Below are 18,921 nucleotides of genomic sequence, written 5' to 3' on the forward strand. Positions count from 1 at the left end.
GCCGGATCGTTCGATCGCGTATACGCTGATCGTGCTTTTTTCTAACTTTGTTTATCGGTTTTAGTTACCGCCCGGTTTCCTTTTAAAAAAAAAAAAGAAAAAAAAGAAACCCTGCGCGTGTGGGACACGCGCTCCCTTTTTTCCCTCGCTTCCAGCGGGGACGCCACATTGCGGCCTAGTGGCCGCTCGGTCGTTTGTTTTTCGTGGTGTGATTTTAGCCACCATTGACGACTTTGACTTCGCCGACGCGATTTTTCCGTCGATGTCCTCGAAGGTCCCGAGTGGATTTAAAAAGTGTGGTCGCTGCGGCCGGCCGATCTCGCAGACCGACACCCACGCTTGGTGCCTCCAGTGCCTCGGGCCGGAGCACAATCTCAAGTCGTGTTCTTTGTGTCTCGGTCTCCGGAAACGGACTCAGGTTGCGAGGCAAGTTCTGCGGGACCGTCTTTTTGGAACTTGCGCCGGCCCCTCGACGTCGACCTCGAAGGCATCGGTATCGACGCCCGGCCCTTCGGTACCGGTATCGATGCCCGAGACATCGGCACCGATGGCAGCGACCCCAGGAGAACAGGTCCCGTCGGCCCGCCGGTCTTCCGGTGAGAGTGGGGGTGAGAGGCCGCGTGGGCAGTCGGCCCCGGTCACGCCCTCAGCTCGTGGGCCGCGGGACCGAACCCTGTCTGACCCGGTACCTCGAGACCGAGGGGGATCGACCTCCTCCTCCTCCATGCCCTCCGGCGCCGGTGACGTGCATCGGAAGAAAGACAAGAAGCGTCGTCACCGGTCGCCTTCGGTGCATCCCGATGTCGGAGAGGAGACGACGCCGAAGCGTCATCGTCGTGAGGAGAGGTCTCCGTCGGTTGTGGAGGTACTGACGCGTCGGGGTTCCGGCACCTCGGTGCCGTCTCCTGGCCCCCAGCAGCTTCCGGCACCAACACCCTTACCGGCCCCACCGCCTTTCCCGGCAGCGGGCCTGGACGAGTGCCTCAGAGCCATCCTTCCGGGGATCCTGGAAGGGCTGATGCGCCAGGCTGTGCCCCCGGCGCCAATGACTGTGGCGCCGGCGAGCTCTAGCCCGGCGCCGGGGCTGTCGACACCGCCGCCGCTTGCGGTGCCGGTCTCGACCGCCACGCAGGTGGAGTCCCCGTCGACGTCGATGGAGGGAGCTCCGTCCCCGCCGGCGCGGGAGTCCACCGCTCGACGACACCGAGACCTCGGTGCCTCGACGTCGAGCCGGGCCCGGTACAGGACTCAGCTACATGAGCTAATGTCCGATACCGAGGATGAGGACTCGTGGGGGGAAGAGGAGGACCCTAGATATTTCTTCTCAGAGGAGTCTACGGGCCTTCCCTCGGACCCCACGCCTTCACCGGAGAGGAAGCTCTCACCTCCTGAGAGTCTCTCCTTTGCCTCCTTTGTGCGGGATATGTCTATCAGCATTCCCTTCCCCGTGGTCTCTGTGGAAGAGCCGAGGGCCGAGATGCTCGAGGTCCTCGACTATCCATCACCACCTAGAGAGTCCTCCACGGTGCCGCTGCACAATGTCCTGAAGGAGACGCTGCTCCGGAACTGGGTGCGACCATTAACTAACCCCACCATTCCCAAGAAAGCAGAGTCCCAGTACAGGATCCACTCTGACCCAGAGCTCATGCGGCCCCAATTGCCCCATGACTCAGCGGTCGTGGATTCTGCTCTCAAGAGGGCACGGAGTTCGAGGGATACCGCCTCGGCGCCCCCGGGGCGGGAGTCTCGCACTCTGGACTCGTTTGGGAGGAAGGCCTACCAATCCTCCATGCTCGTGACCCGCATCCAGTCATACCTGCTCTATATGAGCATCCACATGCGGACCAATGTGCAACAGCTGGCGGACCTGGTCGAGAAGCTCCCGCCGGAGCAGTCCAGGCCTTATCAGGAGGTGGTCAGGCAGCTGAAGGCGTGCAGAAAGTTCCTGTCCAGGGGTATTTTTGACACCTGTGACGTGGCATCTCGTGCTGCGGCCCAAGGTATAGTGATGCGCAGGCTCTCATGGCTGCGTGCCTCTGACCTGGACAACCGCACCCAGCAGAGACTGACTGACGTCCCTTGCCGGGGGGATAACATTTTCGGTGAGAAGGTCGAGCAGATGGTGGACCAACTGCATCAGCGGGAAACCGCTCTCGACAAGCTCTCCCACCGGGCGCCTTCAGCATCCACCTCCACAGGTGGACGTTTTTCCCGGGCCCGGCAGGCTGCACCCTATTCTTTTGCGAAGCGTAGGTACAACCAGCCGGCCCGAAGGCCTCGTCAGGCACAGGGACAGCCCCAGCGCGCTCGTTCTCGTCAACAGCGTGCGCCTAAGCAGCCCCCTGCGCCTCCACAGCAAAAGCCGGGGACGGGCTTTTGACTGGCTCCACGGGAACATAGCCGCCCTACAAGTGTCCGTACCGGACGATCTGCCGGTCGGAGGGAGGTTAAAATTCTTTCACCAAAGGTGGCCTCTCATAACCTCCGACCAGTGGGTTCTCCAAATAGTGCGGTGCGGATACGCCCTGAATTTGGCCTCCCTGCCTCCAAATTGTCCCCCGGGAGCTCAGTCTTTCAGCTCCCATCACAAGCAGGTACTTGCAGAGGAACTCTCCGCCCTTCTCAGCGCCAATGCGGTCGAGCCCGTACCACCCGGGCAGGAAGGGCAGGGATTCTATTCCAGGTACTTCCTTGTGGAAAAGAAAACAGGGGGGATGCGTCCCATCCTAGACCTGAGAGGCCTGAACAAATTCCTGGTCAAAGAAAAGTTCAGGATGCTTTCCTTGGGCACCCTTCTTCCAATGATTCAGAAAAACGATTGGCTATGTTCCCTGGATTTAAAGGACGCATATACTCACATACCGATACTGCCAGCTCACAGACAGTATCTCAGATTCCGCCTGGGCGCACGGCACTTTCAGTATTGTGTGCTGCCCTTTGGGCTCGCCTCTGCCCCACGAGTGTTTACCAAGTGCCTCGTGGTGGTAGCGGCCTACCTACGCAAGCTGGGAGTGCACGTGTTCCCATATCTCGACGATTGGCTGGTCAAGAACACCTCGGAGGCAGGAGCCCTCCGGTCCATGCAGTGCACTATTCAACTTCTGGAGCTGCTGGGGTTTGTGATAAATTACCCAAAGTCCCATCTCCAGCCAACTCAGTCTCTGGAATTCATAGGAGCGCTGCTGAATTCCCAGACGGCTCAGGCCTACCTTCCCGAAGCGAGGGCCACCAACCTCTTGGCCCTGGCTTCGCAGACCAGAGCGTCTCAGCAGATCACAGCTCGGCAGATGTTGAGACTTCTGGGTCATATGGCCTCCACAGTTCATGTGACTCCCATGGCTCGTCTTCACATGAGATCTGCTCAAGCCACCGGGAATCTAGAAGATGTCATCCGCCTCTCCACCAGTTGCCGCACTTCACTGCTCTGGTGGACCATCCGGACCAATTTGACCCTGGGACGTCCGTTCCAAATTCCGCAGCCCGTGAAAGTGCTGACGACGGATGCATCTCGCCTGGGGTGGGGAGCCCATGTCGATGGGCTTCACACCCAGGGTCTGTGGTCCCTCCAGGAAAAGGATCTGCAGATCAACCTCCTGGAGCTCCGAGCGATCTGGAACGCACTGAAGGCTTTCAGAGATCGGCTGTCCTGCCAAATTATCCAAATTCGGACAGACAATCAGGTTGCAATGTATTACGTCAACAAGCAGGGGGGCACCGGATCTCGCCCCCTGTGCCAGGAGGCCGTCGGGATGTGGCGTTGGGCGTGTCGGTTCGGCATGCTCCTCCAAGCCACGTACCTGGCAGGCGTAAACAACAGTCTGGCCGACAGACTGAGCAGAGTCATGCAACCCCACGAGTGGTCGCTCCATGCCAGAGTGGTACGCAAGATCTTCCGAGCGTGGGGCACCCCCTCGGTGGACCTTTTCGCCTCTCAGACCAACCACAAGCTGCCTCTGTTCTGTTCCAGACTTCAGGCACACGGCAGGCTAGCGTCGGATGCCTTTCTCCTCCATTGGGGGACCGACCTCCTGTATGCTTATCCTCCCATACCTTTGGTGGGGAAGACCTTACTGAAGCTCAAGCAAGACCGCGGCACCATGATTCTGATAGCGCCCTTTTGGCCCCGTCAGATCTGGTTCCCTCTTCTTCTGGAGTTGTCCTCAGAAGAACCGTGGAGATTGGAGTGTTTTCCGACTCTCATTTCGCAGAACGACGGAGCGTTACTGCACCCCAACCTTCAGTCTCTGGCTCTCACGGCCTGGATGTTGAGGGCGTAGACTTCACTGCGTTGGGTCTGTCTGAGGGTGTCTCCCGGGTCTTACTTGCCTCTAGGAAGGATTCCACTAAAAAGAGTTACTTTTTCAAGTGGAGGAGGTTTGTCGTGTGGTGTGAGAGCAAGGCCCTAGAACCTCGTTCTTGCCCTGCACAGAACCTGCTTGAATACCTTCTGCACTTATCAGAGTCTGGCCTCAAGACCAACTCAGTAAGGAATCACCTTAGTGCGATTAGTGCTTACCATTATCGTGTGGAAGGTAAAGCCATCTCTGGAGAGCCTTTAGTCGTTCGATTCATGAGAGGCTTGCTTTTGTCAAAGCCCCCTATCAAGCCTCCTACTGTGTCATGGGATCTCAACGTCGTCCTCACCCAGCTGATGAAACCTCCTTTTGAGCCACTGAATACCTGCCATCTGAAGTACTTGACCTGGAAGGTCATTTTCTTGGTGGCAGTTACTTCAGCTCGTAGGGTCAGTGAGCTTCAAGCCCTAGTAGCTCATGCTCCATATACCAAATTTCATCACAACAGAGTAGTGCTCCGCACCCACCCAAAGTTCCTGCCGAAGGTGGTGTCGGAGTTCCATCTTAACCAGTCAATTGTCTTGCCAACATTCTTCCCCAGGCCACATACCCGCCCTGCTGAACGTCAGTTGCACACATTGGACTGCAAGAGAGCATTGGCCTTCTACTTGGAGCGGACACAGCCCAACAGACAGTCCGCCCAATTGTTTATTTCTTTCGACCCTAACAGGCTAGGGGTCGCTGTCGGGAAACGCACCATCTCTAATTGGCTAGCAGATTGCATTTCCTTCACTTACGCCCAGGCTGGGCTGACTCTTGAGGGTCATGTCACGGCTCATAGTGTTAGAGCCATGGCAGCGTCAGTGGCCCACTTGAAGTCAGCCACTATTGAAGAGATTTGCAAGGCTGCGACGTGGTCATCTGTCCACACATTCACATCACATTACTGCCTCCAGCAGGATACCCGACGCGACAGTCGGTTCGGGCAGTCGGTGCTGCAGAATCTGTTTGGGGTGTAAATCCAACTCCACCCTCCAGGACCCGAATTTATTCTGGTCAGGCTGCACTCTCAGTTAGTTGTTCTTCGTAGGTCAATTTCTGTTGTTTCCTCGCCGTTGCGAGGTTCCATTGACCTGGGTTCTTGTTTTGAGTGAGCCTGAGAGCTAGGGATACCCCAGTCGTGAGAACAAGCAGCCTGCTTGTCCTCGGAGAAAGGGTATGATACATACCTGTAGCAGGTGTTCTCCGAGGACAGCAGGCTGATTGTTCTCACCTACCCTCCCTCCTCCCCTTTGGAGTTGTGTGTTTCATCTTTTGCTAGTCATTCAACTGGCGGGAGCGGTCGCGCACGGGCGGGAAGACGGCCGCGCATGCGCGGTGGGCGTGCCCTGCGTGCCGACCGTCCCGCGAAGCTTCTTTCCGGTTGGTGGGGGCTGCCGCGGACGTCACCCCCAGTCGTAAGAACAATCAGCCTGCTGTCCTCGGAGAACACCTGCTACAGGTATGTATCATACCCTATATCAGAATGTCTGTAAGTACAGTCATATGATATCATAATGCCAGAAAGAGAAGAGCGATATTGCAAACCATGAAGACAAATTTCCTTTGCATTCGGTTTGAAGTGTGACCTTTATCTTTTCAGAACCTGGTGGCAGGAGTGAAACAGATAGCGGAGTTCTTTGGGCTCCCTCTGACTCAGGAGCAGATCCAGGAAATTGCAGACAAGAGCACTTTTCAAAATATGAAAGCAAATTATCAGGAGACCCATGGCCAGTTTGGTCAGTTCCTCTTCCGAAAAGGTAAAATGTCAGTATTTGTCCCCAGAGAGAGTGTGTAGATATCAAAAAAGAGAATGTTAGGGTTATCCTTTTAAACCCTAAGTTGTTTTGTTTTTTTGTTTTAAATTTTTACAAAGATCCTTATCTGGCAACAGAGTACATGACTGCTAGTTTAGAACTGAAGATCCAGAGGTAAATTTTCACAAGTGCACTTAACTGAAAACCATGGGTGTAGTATGACTATTTCATTTGGGGGGCAAAGATGTGACTTGGCATATCAGCATATTCATTTTCTTATATGCGTCTCTCACATATTCATTATGGTTATTAAAAAAAACCAACAACAACAAACGCACATGCACCAGACTAAAATGTCAGTGTCAATGTGTTGTTTATATACCACCATATCCCCATACGGGTTCACCATGGTTTACAACTAAAGAAAAATAGGGAACCACAAAAAACATGCCCACAAAAACTGAAATAGAGATTTCCTCAAGAAAGCCAGACTCTGTATGCAGTGCAAATACTGGTAAAAGAGAAACAGAAATGAATTTTCTCCTATACTCTGCAAAATGCAAAAATAGAAAAAAATGTACATTTCACAAAGCAGGCACATTTCAGTTTCTTTTCCACTCTGTCAGTCTTCTCCTAATTTTTTTTCCAGATTTGCTTTTCTATTTTTTTTCTCTCCTCTTGTCTTCTTCCTTTTCTTCTCCACATCTGTCTGGCACTGATCTTTCATTTTGTTTCCACCCCCCCCCTTTCTCTAACCCATAGGCACCCCGTATAAGAGGCTTGGGGAGGCTAAGCCTCCCCAGCCCAGCTGCAACCTTCCCTGCCTGCCTCTTCTTCCAAATGTCCCGATAAACCAAGACTCCCATCCCGCTGGATCCTGCCGCTGCTTCTGTTGAGCCGCTGCCGCCGCTTGTCTGAACAACCATCATTAGAACAAAAAGATGCGCGGAGCCGCTCGCAGCAGCCTTCAGACATGCGCTGTCGGCTTTGCCGGTCCTCTGCCCCCACTGACGTCAATTTCCTGTTCCGGGAGCAGAGGACCGGCAGAGCCGACAGCGCATGTCTGAAGGCTGCTGCGAGCGGCTCCGCACTTCTTTTTGTTTTTGTGCTGCAAAGAGGCCCAGAGCAGAGCTAAAGCCGAGCAATTTAGTTCACATAAAGGCTACCCTGAATTTTAAAGGCCGTCTTTTCCACAGCTAACAGCCCAAATCTTAGTGTCTTTCCACATATTTTTGAATGTGTTACCATTTTTAGCAACGGCAGATTACAGGAAATTCTTTGTCTCTTTGCCCACTGAGGAAGTTTTTAAGTTCCTAGTTAAAGGCACAATGACTTACCCGCAGGATTACTTTGCCACAAATGTCATTATTACAGAGCTGATTAGCGACTAATCAGAAGTAATCTGTAAAGTGACGAGTCACTTTTTGCATCGCACGTCTGCAACGCTCAGCTTTCTCTTTGCATGGACAGCCCTAGTTAATGAACAGGGAGGGAGGGAATTTACACTCTGGTGATCTACCTGATCGTCCACTTCAGAAGTGACCTGACCTGCTGGATTTGCATTAAATATTTCGCTTACCATTTCCCAGTTTTATAGGGAACATTAACGCCCCGATGACTCTCAACTTGAATTTTTCTCTTACTTTTCAAGCTGTATCAATAATTATTTTGAAAAATTAATAAGGGGGGAGGAAGTGTGCTCCCTCCTCCGTTCTCCTGACCCTGAGACCAGTGGCGGTGCTAAGCCTAGGTTGACCTGTTTTGCCATTGCAAACTCAGAGGATTGATCTAAGGGAGATAAAATTTCTGCAAACGGTAAGGGAAGTGACTGAGGACGCTGGAGGAGAGAGAGAGAAAGTGGAAAAGTGCAGGGGAGAGCCAGAGAGAGATGGGGAGAGGAAGAGGGGATATGGAAGAGAGCAGGGGAGAGCCAGAGAGACGATTCTGGATGGAAGAAGGGTACAGAGAAATAGAGAGATGAGTGGAAAAATGGGGAGAGAAAGAGGGGACATGGGCAAGAGAGAGAGAGAAGCTGCTGGGGAGAAACTGGGGGAGACCCTAGCTGTCAGATGGAGAAATGCTGAATGAAAGGAGGGAGAAAGAGGGAAAATGCTGGAAGGAGGGGGCAGAAAGAGGAAAGACACTGGACGGAAGGGTAGGGAGGGAAAGAGGAAAGACACCGGAAGGATGGGGAGAGAGGACATGCTGAATGGAAAAGGGTCGAGAGAGAGAACTGTTTAGAAGGAAGGGGAGATAGAGGGAGACAATGGATGGAAGGAGAGGGAGACAATGGACAGAAGGATTAGGAGAGGGTAATGGGTAGAAGGATGGAGAGAGAAAGAGGGATGACACTGGATGGAAGGGTAGAAGAGAAAGAGGGAAGGTGCTGGACATGGATGGAAGAGAGGAGAAATCTGGTCATGGATGGAGTGGAGGGCAGGGAAGAGAGGAGAAATGTTAGACAAAGATGGAGGGAAGGAAAGACAAAGGAAGGACATGCACACGGATGGAGTGGAAGGGAGAGAGGAGAAATGTTGGACATGGATGGAGGGGAGGGAAGACAGAGGAAGTACATACACATGGATGGAGGGAAGGGGAGAAATGCTGGATATGGATGGAGGGAAAATTGCTGAATTTAAGGGCTGGATCGGAACACTTTGAGGGCAGATGCTGAAACTGGAGAAAGGATAGGGACAGGGCTACAGATGGTAGACAGGACGCATAAGGACACAAGAGGATGATGGACATGTTGAGAGAAAAAATATCAAATGGAAAGAAGACACTGGGACCAAAGCGAATAGAAAAACTAAATGATCAGACAACAAAGGTAGAAAAAAGTATTTTATTCAGAATTTATTAACTGGAATATGTCAGCTTTTGGAAATGTGCATCTGTGATATTTTGCATGTAAGTTTCAATTTTTCTAGTATTGCTGCATGCTGAGTCTGACTTCTTGATGTAACTTTCCAGTTTTGCCTTCATATCTGTTGTGTCATGTGTTTTTCATGTGTAATCAAGGTGCAGTATTCTGCTAGCGTGTAGTATTTTGCAGCCCTTTTTGTTTTTGTTTTTTGTTTCACTAGGTTGTCTACTGGTGTCTTAGAACCCGGTGTAATTATAGTGCTGCCTTTCCACGCATAAGGTTGTAGCTCATCCTGTCCTTGGAATTAGTGCTGTTATGGTTTGCTAAGGTTATGAGTGTGTTTTGCACAAGTTTGTGTATAGTGTTTTGCAGTGGAGAAATTGTGTGTTGGCCTTATTGAGGTGGCACCAAAACATCAGAAAGGGTTTTAGAGCCTAAATCTTGACACACTACCTCTTGAAGGATCTACATATAGTCGTTAATAAAAGGAGCTCATTGTGAACACTAACCACCCTAAAAGGGTGTTTTTGGCTCTACATGAGAATTGTGATATTATGATCCCTTGTTTCATATTGTTGACGGTCTGCATTTTCCTTATGGGTGGTATATTGGTGTATTAGGGTCTGCCTAATGTTATGGTACAGTAAGGTTCTGAGTGTGTTTTTGCACAAATTTGTGCATAGTGTTTTACAGTTGAGCGATTGTGGTTAGTATATGCTTTGAGCAAACACTTTATCCTTTGACATATGATACATATCTAATATCTAAATTTAATAAAAGGTATTGTGACTTTCATTTTTACATATTTTTTTTCTGTGTGTTGTTAATTGTAGATATAAGCTCCACCCCTGGCTCCACCCCCTAACCCCGCCCCCTTTAGCCTCCCCAAACAGTTAGGCCACTGACCGCCTATGCTCTCACCCTGTAGTCCTTAGTCTCCATTTCACTTCTCATCTTCCTACTGGCTTTTACCATCTCCCTCTCATTCCCTCTCCAGCACTCCGATTGCCCCCTCTGTCTCTACCTCATCTAGTCTCCTAAACCGCTCCCCATCTTTCATCCACTTCCTTAGTCCCCCATTCCCATCCTCTGTACTCACCTTCTTAGCCCTCATCTACCCTCTAGTGCATCTCATCACCCTATCAGTCCCAGCTCCATCCCTCTGTCTCCTTCCTTCCTGTGCCTTCAAAGCCATTCTGCTGTCTGTTACCCTATATCCCATGCCCAATAGCCTCTCTTTCACCATCTTTTTAAACCCATTTCCACCCTCACTCAACCTATTCAGAGACCCATCCCCTTCCTCCCATACCCCTCCCCAGTACCCTCTCTCTAGTCTTCCAAGTCAATCACATTATGTCTCAACCTTTCCTCATGTCGCCCTCCCCTTTTCTCATATCCCTCATTTCACACCTTTACTCATTCTCCAAACCCATCAATATACCCCCACTCATATCTAAGCATGCCAAGTATTCACTATTTACTCAAATTCCCACTCCATCTCCCCTATACATAATTTTCTGCTCTACATAAGTACATAAGTAGTGCCATACTGGGAAAGACCAAAGGTCCATCTAGCCCAGCATCCTGTCACCGACAGTGGCCAATCCAGGTCAAGGGCACCTGGCATGCTCCCCAAACGTAAAAACATTCCAGACAAGTTATACCTAAAAATGCGGAATTTTTCCAAGTCCATTTAATAGCGGTCTATGGACTTGTCCTTTAGGAATCTATCTAACCCCTTTTTAAACTCCGTCAAGCTAACCGCCCGTACCACGTTCTCCGGCAATGAATTCCAGAGTCTAATTACACGTTGGGTGAAGAAAAATTTTCTCCGATTCGTTTTAAATTTACCACACTGTAGCTTCAACTCATGCCCTCTAGTCCTAGTATTTTTGGATAGCGTGAACAGTCGCTTCACATCCACCCGATCCATTCCACTCATTATTTTATACACTTCTATCATATCTCCCCTCAGCCGTCTCTTCTCCAAGCTGAAAAGCCCTAGCCTTCTCAGCCTCTCTTCATAGGAAAGTCGTCCCATCCCCACTATCATTTTCGTCGCCCTTCGCTGTACCTTTTCCAATTCTACTATATCTTTTTTGAGATACGGAGACCAGTACTGAACTGTTCCTCTTCCTCTCTCCTCCACCCACACTGCCTAGACCCATCTATCGCCTTCTCTCTCACCATACCCCCTAGCCCTATCCAACCGCTGCTCCCTCCATATCCCCCCCCCAATGGTCTGACATCTCTCTTCTTCCCTTTCCCCCCATGGTCTGTCAACTCTTCCCTCCCCATGGTCTGGCATCTATCTCCTCCCCTTCCCTTACCCCACCCCACCCCACCCCACAGTCTGGTATCAATGTCCTGGCATCTATTTCCTTCCCTACCCCTTTCCCCAGTGGTCTATCAACTCTCTTTTTTCCTCTTCCCTCCCCCCCCCCCCCCCCAGTCTGGCATAAATATCTTTCCCTTCTCTTTTCCCCTTCCCTCCCCCCCCCATAGTCTGGCATCTCTCCCCTTCCCCTCACACTGGTATCTCTTTCCTGCCCTCCACCCCACCCCACAGTTTGGCATCAATGTCCTTCTAGCATCTGTCTCCTTCTTTTTCCCCATAACACCCCTCTCCTACCCAGTTTCCAAATGGCTGATATTTAGCAGCACCGACTAGATAAATACCATTGGATATTGACGGATGGCTGCTTGAGTGTGACTGCTGCAGGCAGGCTCACTTAGGGGTCCATTTACTAAGGTGCGCTAAAAAATGGCCTGTGCTAGTGTAGGCACGGGTTTTGGGTGTGTGCAGATTCATGTTTCAGAGCGCCTGTAAAAAATGCCTTTTTTAAAATTTTTGCCGAAAATGGACATGCATCAAAATTGGTGTGCATCCATTTTGGGTCTGAGACCTTACAGCCAGCCATTGACTTAGTGGTAAGGTCTCACACGTTAACTGGGCAGTAATGACGTATGCATGTAGAAAGCCACCTGACACGCATCCGCTCTGCACGGCAGAAAATAAAAAATATTTTTCAGATGCACGCCAAAAATGAAATTACCGCAAGGGCCATGCGGTAGCTGTGCGGTAACTCCATTTTAGCGTGCACTGGGCATGCATAGGCGCCTATGCGTCTTAGTAAAAGGGGCCCTTAAATTGCCTGGAGTATTGACCCCTATTGTATATTATTTAAAATAATAAACTGTAAAAAGCAAAAAGACTAGGTGAAATATATTTATTGAAAAATAATCATTAAAACAAACTAGACTAATACACCAAGCATATTCACAAGACATTTACCAGTATAAAAAAATCAGTATATTTCCTCCCAAAATCTTCATCAATTTATCAATGTCCCACACATGGATCAAATGCCTAACATGGTACGATCTCATCTTGAGTATTGTGTTCAGTTTTGGTTGCCGTATCTCAAAAAAGATATAGCTGCATTAACTAAAGGTTCAATGAAGAGTGACCAAAATGATAAAGGGGATGGAACTCCTCTCATTTGAGGAAAGGATAAAGAGGTTAAGGCTCTACAGCTTGGAAACAAAAAGGCTGAGGGTAGATTTGATTTAAGTCTACAAAATCCTGAATGGTGTAGAACGAGTAGAAGTGAATGGATTTTTTTTTTATTCTTTCAAAAAGTACAAAGACCATGAGACACTGAATAAAATTACATGGAAATGCTTTTAAAACAAATAGGAGGAAATATTTTTTCACTCAAAGAATATCTAAGCTGTGGAACTTGTTGCCGGAGGACATGGTAACAGCAGTTAGTATATCTGGGTTCAAAAATGGTTTGGACAAGTTCCTGGAGGAAAAATCCATAGTCTGCTATTGAGAAAGACATGAGGGAAGCTACTGCTTCTCCTGGGATTGGTAGAGTGGAATGTTGCTACTATTTGAGTTTCTGCCAGGTATTTGTGACCTGGATTGGCCACTATTGGAAGAAGGACAGTAGGCTAGATGGACCATTGGGCTGACCCAATATGGCTATTCTTATGTTTTGGCTTGTAGCCTGCATCAGGGGATTTAATGATGGTAAGGTTGCTGCCCGTCAGGGACAGCCAGTGGAATATATAAAAATGCACAAGGGCTCAATCCAGCCATATTATGAACTTATAACAAGAGGATATTACAGTACCACTCATATTAATAATATTAGAATTCTTTGAAAGTATAAGTAAGCATTGGATAAGGGCAAGCCATTCAATGAATCTCCAAATTTACTATATTGATTGTATTTTATGCTTATGGTCATTTTACTGTTGTTATACGGTTAACACAATGTAAGTTTTTAATATTAAGCTGTGCTTATTGTACATTGCCTTAAGTAAATCTCTTCATAAAGGCGGCTAATAAATCCCAATAAATAAATATTGTGTATCTACATGTTTGATGAAGTTCTTCTTGAGAAAGTACTCAGGAAATTAAAATGTCATAGAAATGGAGGCAGTGTCCTATTGTGGATTGTAACTGTTTAAAAGTTGGAAATAGAGAATAGGATTCAACAGTTTTACCAATGGAAAGTGATAAATAGCGGAGCTCCCAGGGACATGTACTGGGATGAATGCTGCTTAGCTTCTTCATTAATGATATGAAAAATAGCTGATTAAATCTGCAGATGACATTAAAAAAAGTGTTTTGGAAATTCAAAACATTGACATCCTGCAGCCTGGACTGACAGGCTATACAGTCTTAGTGTGCACAAGTAAGCAAAAGCAGGCATGTTATTAACCAGGCCTCAAGGATGAGTGATTTTCAAGTTCCCAGGTACATAAGTATTGCCATACTGGGAAAGACCAAAGGTCCATCAAGCCCAGCATCCCGTTTCCAACAGTGGCCAATCCAGGTCACAAATACCTGGCAAGATCCCAAAAAAGTACAAAACATTTTATACTGCTTATCTAACAAATAGTGGATTTTCCCCAAGTCCATTTAATAACGGTCTATGGACGTTTCCTTTAGGAAGCCGTCCAAACCTTTTTTAAACTCCGCTAAGCTAACCACCTTTACCACATTCTCTGGCAATGAATTCCAGAGTTTGATTACACGTTGAGTGAAGAAACATTTTCTCAGATTCATTTTAAATTTACTACATTGTAGCTTCATTGCATGCCCCCTAGTCCTAGTATTTTTGGAAAGCATAAACAGACACTTCACATCTACCCGTTCAACTCCACTCATTATTTTATAGACCTCTATCATATCTCCCCTCAGCTGCCTTTTCTCCAAGCTGAAGAGCCCTAGCCGCTTTAGCCTTTCCTCATAGGGAAGTTGTCCCATCCCCTTTATCATTTTCATTGCCCTTCTCTGCACCTTTTCTAATTCCACTATATCTTTTTTTGAGATGCAGCGACCAGAATTGAACACAATATTCCAGGTGCAGTCACACCATGGAGCGATACAAAGACATTATAACATCCTCATTTTTGTTTTCCATTCCTTTCCTAATACCTAACATTCTATTTGTACATCTTGGCCTAGCTAAATGAAGCCTCTGCTGCTTAGACATACCTAGTAAAGGCATATGCTGGAGGGCTTTCTTGGTACTCACTGTTCTGTCTGGGTTCAGAATGTTTTTTTTAGGTTTAATAATTTTTATTGATGAATGCAGAGATAAAACAATTCCATGTTAAACAAGACAACTCAGGCAGTTAACATTGCAAACCTGTACTAATACAGCGAAACTGCTATCATCAATTTTCCTTTTTTTGTTTCTCCCCCCACCCTCCCCTCCCCCCTCCATATTACTATATTAATTAACAGTGGCATATGTATGCAAAAGTGTTGTATATAACTATTATCAATAGATCTGCCTGTGGTTTTTGGAATGTATCAACTAGCAACCTGAACATTATGCAACAAAATTTAAAAATAAATATAAATCACTGGTGCCATTCTGTGTGCTTAGTTTTTATTCCATTGCTCTGCTATACTGTGGCTCCGCCAGTCAGCAAGTTATCACCCACTTAGCAGGAGAATCACATCGCATCTGTATTGTGCCACTATCTCCATCCCACTCTCATTAACTACCCCCTCTCCCCAATTATACCTACCCCCTCTTCCCTCCCCCCCCTTACCACCCCCTCCCACGGTATTGGGTTCAGAATTTTTATCTCGCTTTCTGTACCATGCGTTCCCTGCTCTGCCTTGTCTGACCACACCCTTTAATCTCTGTGAAGAGCTGATGATCAGAAGCAAACGCTGGTGCTAGAGGTTATTACAGTCCCCCTGACCCCCTCCCCACCACAAGGGGGGGGCTGGAGATTCGGTGGGTCTCCAGCCCCCCCTAATCTCCCCTAGCATCCCCTCAAGTAAAGCCCTGGTGGTCCAATGGGAGGCGAATCAAGCCCTCCCCCCCCCCCGACATGGTAGTCTAGCGGCCCTATTCCCCGCCCCCCTCCTGTACCTTTGTTGGAGGAGGGAGGTGGCGCCCAGCCCTGCCCAGTGCATCCTGGGATGCGCTGGGTGGGGCTTCACACTTACATGGTGTGAAATCCCACCCAGTGCATCCCAGGATTCACTGGGCAGGGCTGGGTGCCACAATTCTCGAGATGGCGCTGCTGGAGGAGGAGGGAATCTACCTCCCTCCTCCAACAAAGGTAGAGGGGACGGGGAAGAGGGCCGCTAGACCACCAGGTTGGGGGGCTTGCTTCGCGGCCCACTGGGCCTCCAGGGCTCTACTTGGGGGGATTCTAGGGGGGTCAGGGGGCCTGGAGGCCCACTGGATCCCCAGCCCCCCGAACTTGTGTTGGGGGGGGGGGGGGTTGGGAGGACTGGAGGTCCACTGGATCTCCAGCCCCTGTGTCACTGGCTCCGGGTGGGGGTACTAGGGCACCAGGACCATGCTGTTTGGGGGTTTAGTGGTCTCATGAACCTGCAGCCCCTATGTTTGACAGGTCTGGGCTTTTGACAACCAAGTGTGGGAGGATTCAGGAACAATCCTTCTGCACTTGATCAGAGATAATAGTGCACATAAGTGTGCTTGCTATTATCTCTGATCATAGGGGTGGTAGAACCCCTTGCTGTTCCAGCACTGTGGTTAGAGCGCTGTTTGGAACAGTGTGGGGCTTTAAATAATCTGGGCATGAAGGAATTGTTAAGGAGAACCGGTATCCTCCTTTACACTCTCTCACAAACACATAGCATAATAAAGTAATGAACATGGAACATCAAAAAAATGACATACTGTGAACACTGAATGTCTTGCCTTTTATTTATACTTCTTTACTTTCTCCTCAAAGGTGATGTCGGAGACTGGAAGAACCACTTCTCTCCAGCTCAGAGTCGGGAGATTGATGCAAAATTTAAAGAGTGCTTAGGAGGAACCAATCTGGAAGCAAAGCTGAAATATGATGTTTACTGCAAGACCTAAATGTGCCAACATCCTTTCAGAAGCAACTTCCACATGATACAGTGGGACCAACTTGCCTGTATAAATGCGTTACTGATTATCTCCATTTTCCTTACATTTATCCTAAACTCAGTCTTCCAGTTTGTCTTTTTCATGACTTTATGTTGTGGACATGTCATTTTAATCTAAGATTATATTGATCTCATGCTTATGAATCCTTTGAATCAGCTTTATATTGTTAAGCATACTGGACTAGATTCAGTAAATGGAGCCCAAAATTAAGTTCTATTACGTTCTGTGCTTATCGCCAGTTCTATAAAGATTGCTTAGTGCTAAGTGACCTTTATAGAATAGCACTTAGAGCGGATTCTCGCAACCTACTTTGGGCACGAGGACTTACGCCTGCTGAAACTTGGTGTAAACCGTTGGTGCCCAGCTGATAGCAGTTGAGGCATAAATCCTAGTATCCTATAATCTGGAAGAACGCCCCTGAGCCACCCATGCCCCTCCCATGACCATGTCCCCTTTTCAGTTGTGTGCTAGTACATTTAAGCAGGGATGTTGTAGAATAGTGACAGACAGGCACATGATCAAAAGCCCCACGCTGTTCCAAACAGCGCTCTAAAATAGAGATGGAACAGCGCAGGGCGCTATTAGACCTATGATCAGAGATAATGCATGCAAATTTAAGCAGCACAATTATCTCTGATCATGGGGTAGAAGTGCGGGAGAATTGTGCCTGAGCATGCGCTCAGAACAATCCTCCCGCACTTGTTTGACAGAATCCAGATCAACAACGCGCCGGGTTGGCTGGCGGGGGTTAGGGACCCCTGCCAGCAAAGGTACCTGACGGTGGGGGAGGGTTGGTGGCGGCGGGTGGGGGTGGGGGTCGAATGTGGCGTGGGAGGGTTGGCGGCGGGGGGTGAAAGTAGGGGGGCCAGGGCTAAATCTGTGGGGGCCCACGCCTCTGTGGCCCCACCTAGCTATGCCCCTGAGGCAGAGCCTTACCAAATACAAAATAAGTGGACACAAATTAGAAATAGAAATGTGCAGAGTAAAACTGAACTGGAAACCCCCAAGAAGCCCCATCCATGTTTGGTATCTCCCCTTTCTCTTCCCTTTTCTTGATCCATGTCCAGCATCTCCCCTTCCCACCCTCCTGCCAATCAGAATCTCAACTTCTCTGACCTTCTCCCCTCCCTTTCCATCTTCATCTCTCTTCCCCATCCATGTCCAGCATCTCCCCTTTCCACCCACCTGCCCATCAGAATCTCTTCTTTTCTTATCTTCTCCCCTCCCTGTTCATCTTCAACTCTCTTCCCTCCCCCATCCATGTCCAGCATCTTTTCCATTCCTACCTCCATGTCAGGCATCTCCCCCTCACTTTGCACCTGTTCAGCATCTCCCTGTCTTCCATTGTAGTGGTTCCCAAACCTGTCCTAGTGGAATTCAGCCAGTCAGGTTTTCTGGATATTTGTAGTAAATATTCATAACCTTGATTTGCATGCACTACTTTCACTGCAATCAGAATTATCATACATATTCACTGTGGATATCCAGAAAACCTGACTCACTGGGGTTCCCCCAGGACAGCTTGAAATCCACTGTGCTCAGTAACTTACCTGTCTGTTCACTGCCACTTCTCAGCAGAATCTCCCCCTCTTACCTTCTGTCTGCACTAAGATACTTTCCTCTCTTCCCTTTCATCTAGGATTGTCAAATGGCTCCAGATTTGCCTAACAGGGTTGATCCAGTTCTAGGTTTATTCCATTTTGCATTCAAGGACTTGTAATCTCGTTTCTTTTGGGGAATTCAATTGGGATGTCAAAACTACATGTCCCTGCATATAGTAGGGTAAACCCAGGACTGGATGAACCCTATTGGGCAAATCAGGAGCCAGTTGGCAACTTTACTTCCATCTCTCCCCTCAATGCCCTGGAGCCTGTGCGTGTACTCGGTGTCTTCTGGTCCCTTCCCCTCTGACACAATCTTCCGTTGTTGAGAGGGGGAAGCAGTAGAGGCCGCTCATACACCCAGGCCTCATGGTCCCACGCTGCTCTTTAGGTGTCTGCTGATTCTCAGTTGTGTGGGCATTTTTGACAGAATGGGCAAGGCACTGGTACTGTGTACCCACACCTACTGCATGAAACAAAGTTCATGGGTAGATATTCAGTCAGCAGTGCTCACTGTTTTTTTGGATATTGAATTCCAGTCCATGTCTGGGCACAAGCATTGCATATCCGGGTTTAAACACCTGGCTATCTTTTATGCAGTTGAGTGCAATATTCAGCACTTAGGACCTTATTCTATAAAGGTTATGCTCCTAAATTATGAGCAAACTGCCTAGGTTACCATCACAATTTGCAATATTCTTTGTAATTGAATATGCAGATATGCCAGGGCTAAATTAAAAGCAAAAACACTATGAATAAATGGTATCAATCAATCAAAACATATGAAAGGAACGCTTATTGTTAGTAGAGGATTTGAATGTTCCATGGATACCATTACTACCAAATCTCATTAAAAAAGTGCCTATTCAATTACAAATAATTAACCAGCAGTGCTCAAAGTGAATGAATGTGGCAAAACTGCTCAGTTTCACTAAAAGG

At 48.5% G+C, this 18,921-nt stretch overlaps 1 protein-coding gene across 1 annotated transcript in view; it reads left to right on the forward strand.

Moving 5' to 3' along the window:
* The window catches only part of LOC115465717 (sulfotransferase 6B1-like), a 76,811-nt gene extending 59,843 nt beyond the window's left edge, over positions 1 to 16,968 (forward strand). The window contains exons 6-7 of the mRNA XM_030196399.1: positions 5,938 to 6,094; positions 16,200 to 16,968. Coding sequence (XP_030052259.1) covers positions 5,938 to 6,094; positions 16,200 to 16,330 — 288 coding nt within the window. The 3' untranslated portion in view covers positions 16,331 to 16,968. The remainder of the gene's footprint in view (positions 1 to 5,937; positions 6,095 to 16,199) is intronic.
* The last annotated feature ends 1,953 nt before the right edge of the window (positions 16,969 to 18,921 follow it).

The sequence above is a fragment of the Microcaecilia unicolor genome, chromosome 3 (assembly GCF_901765095.1).
Source record: "Microcaecilia unicolor chromosome 3, aMicUni1.1, whole genome shotgun sequence".
In the NCBI taxonomy this organism is placed as follows: domain Eukaryota; kingdom Metazoa; phylum Chordata; class Amphibia; order Gymnophiona; family Siphonopidae; genus Microcaecilia; species Microcaecilia unicolor.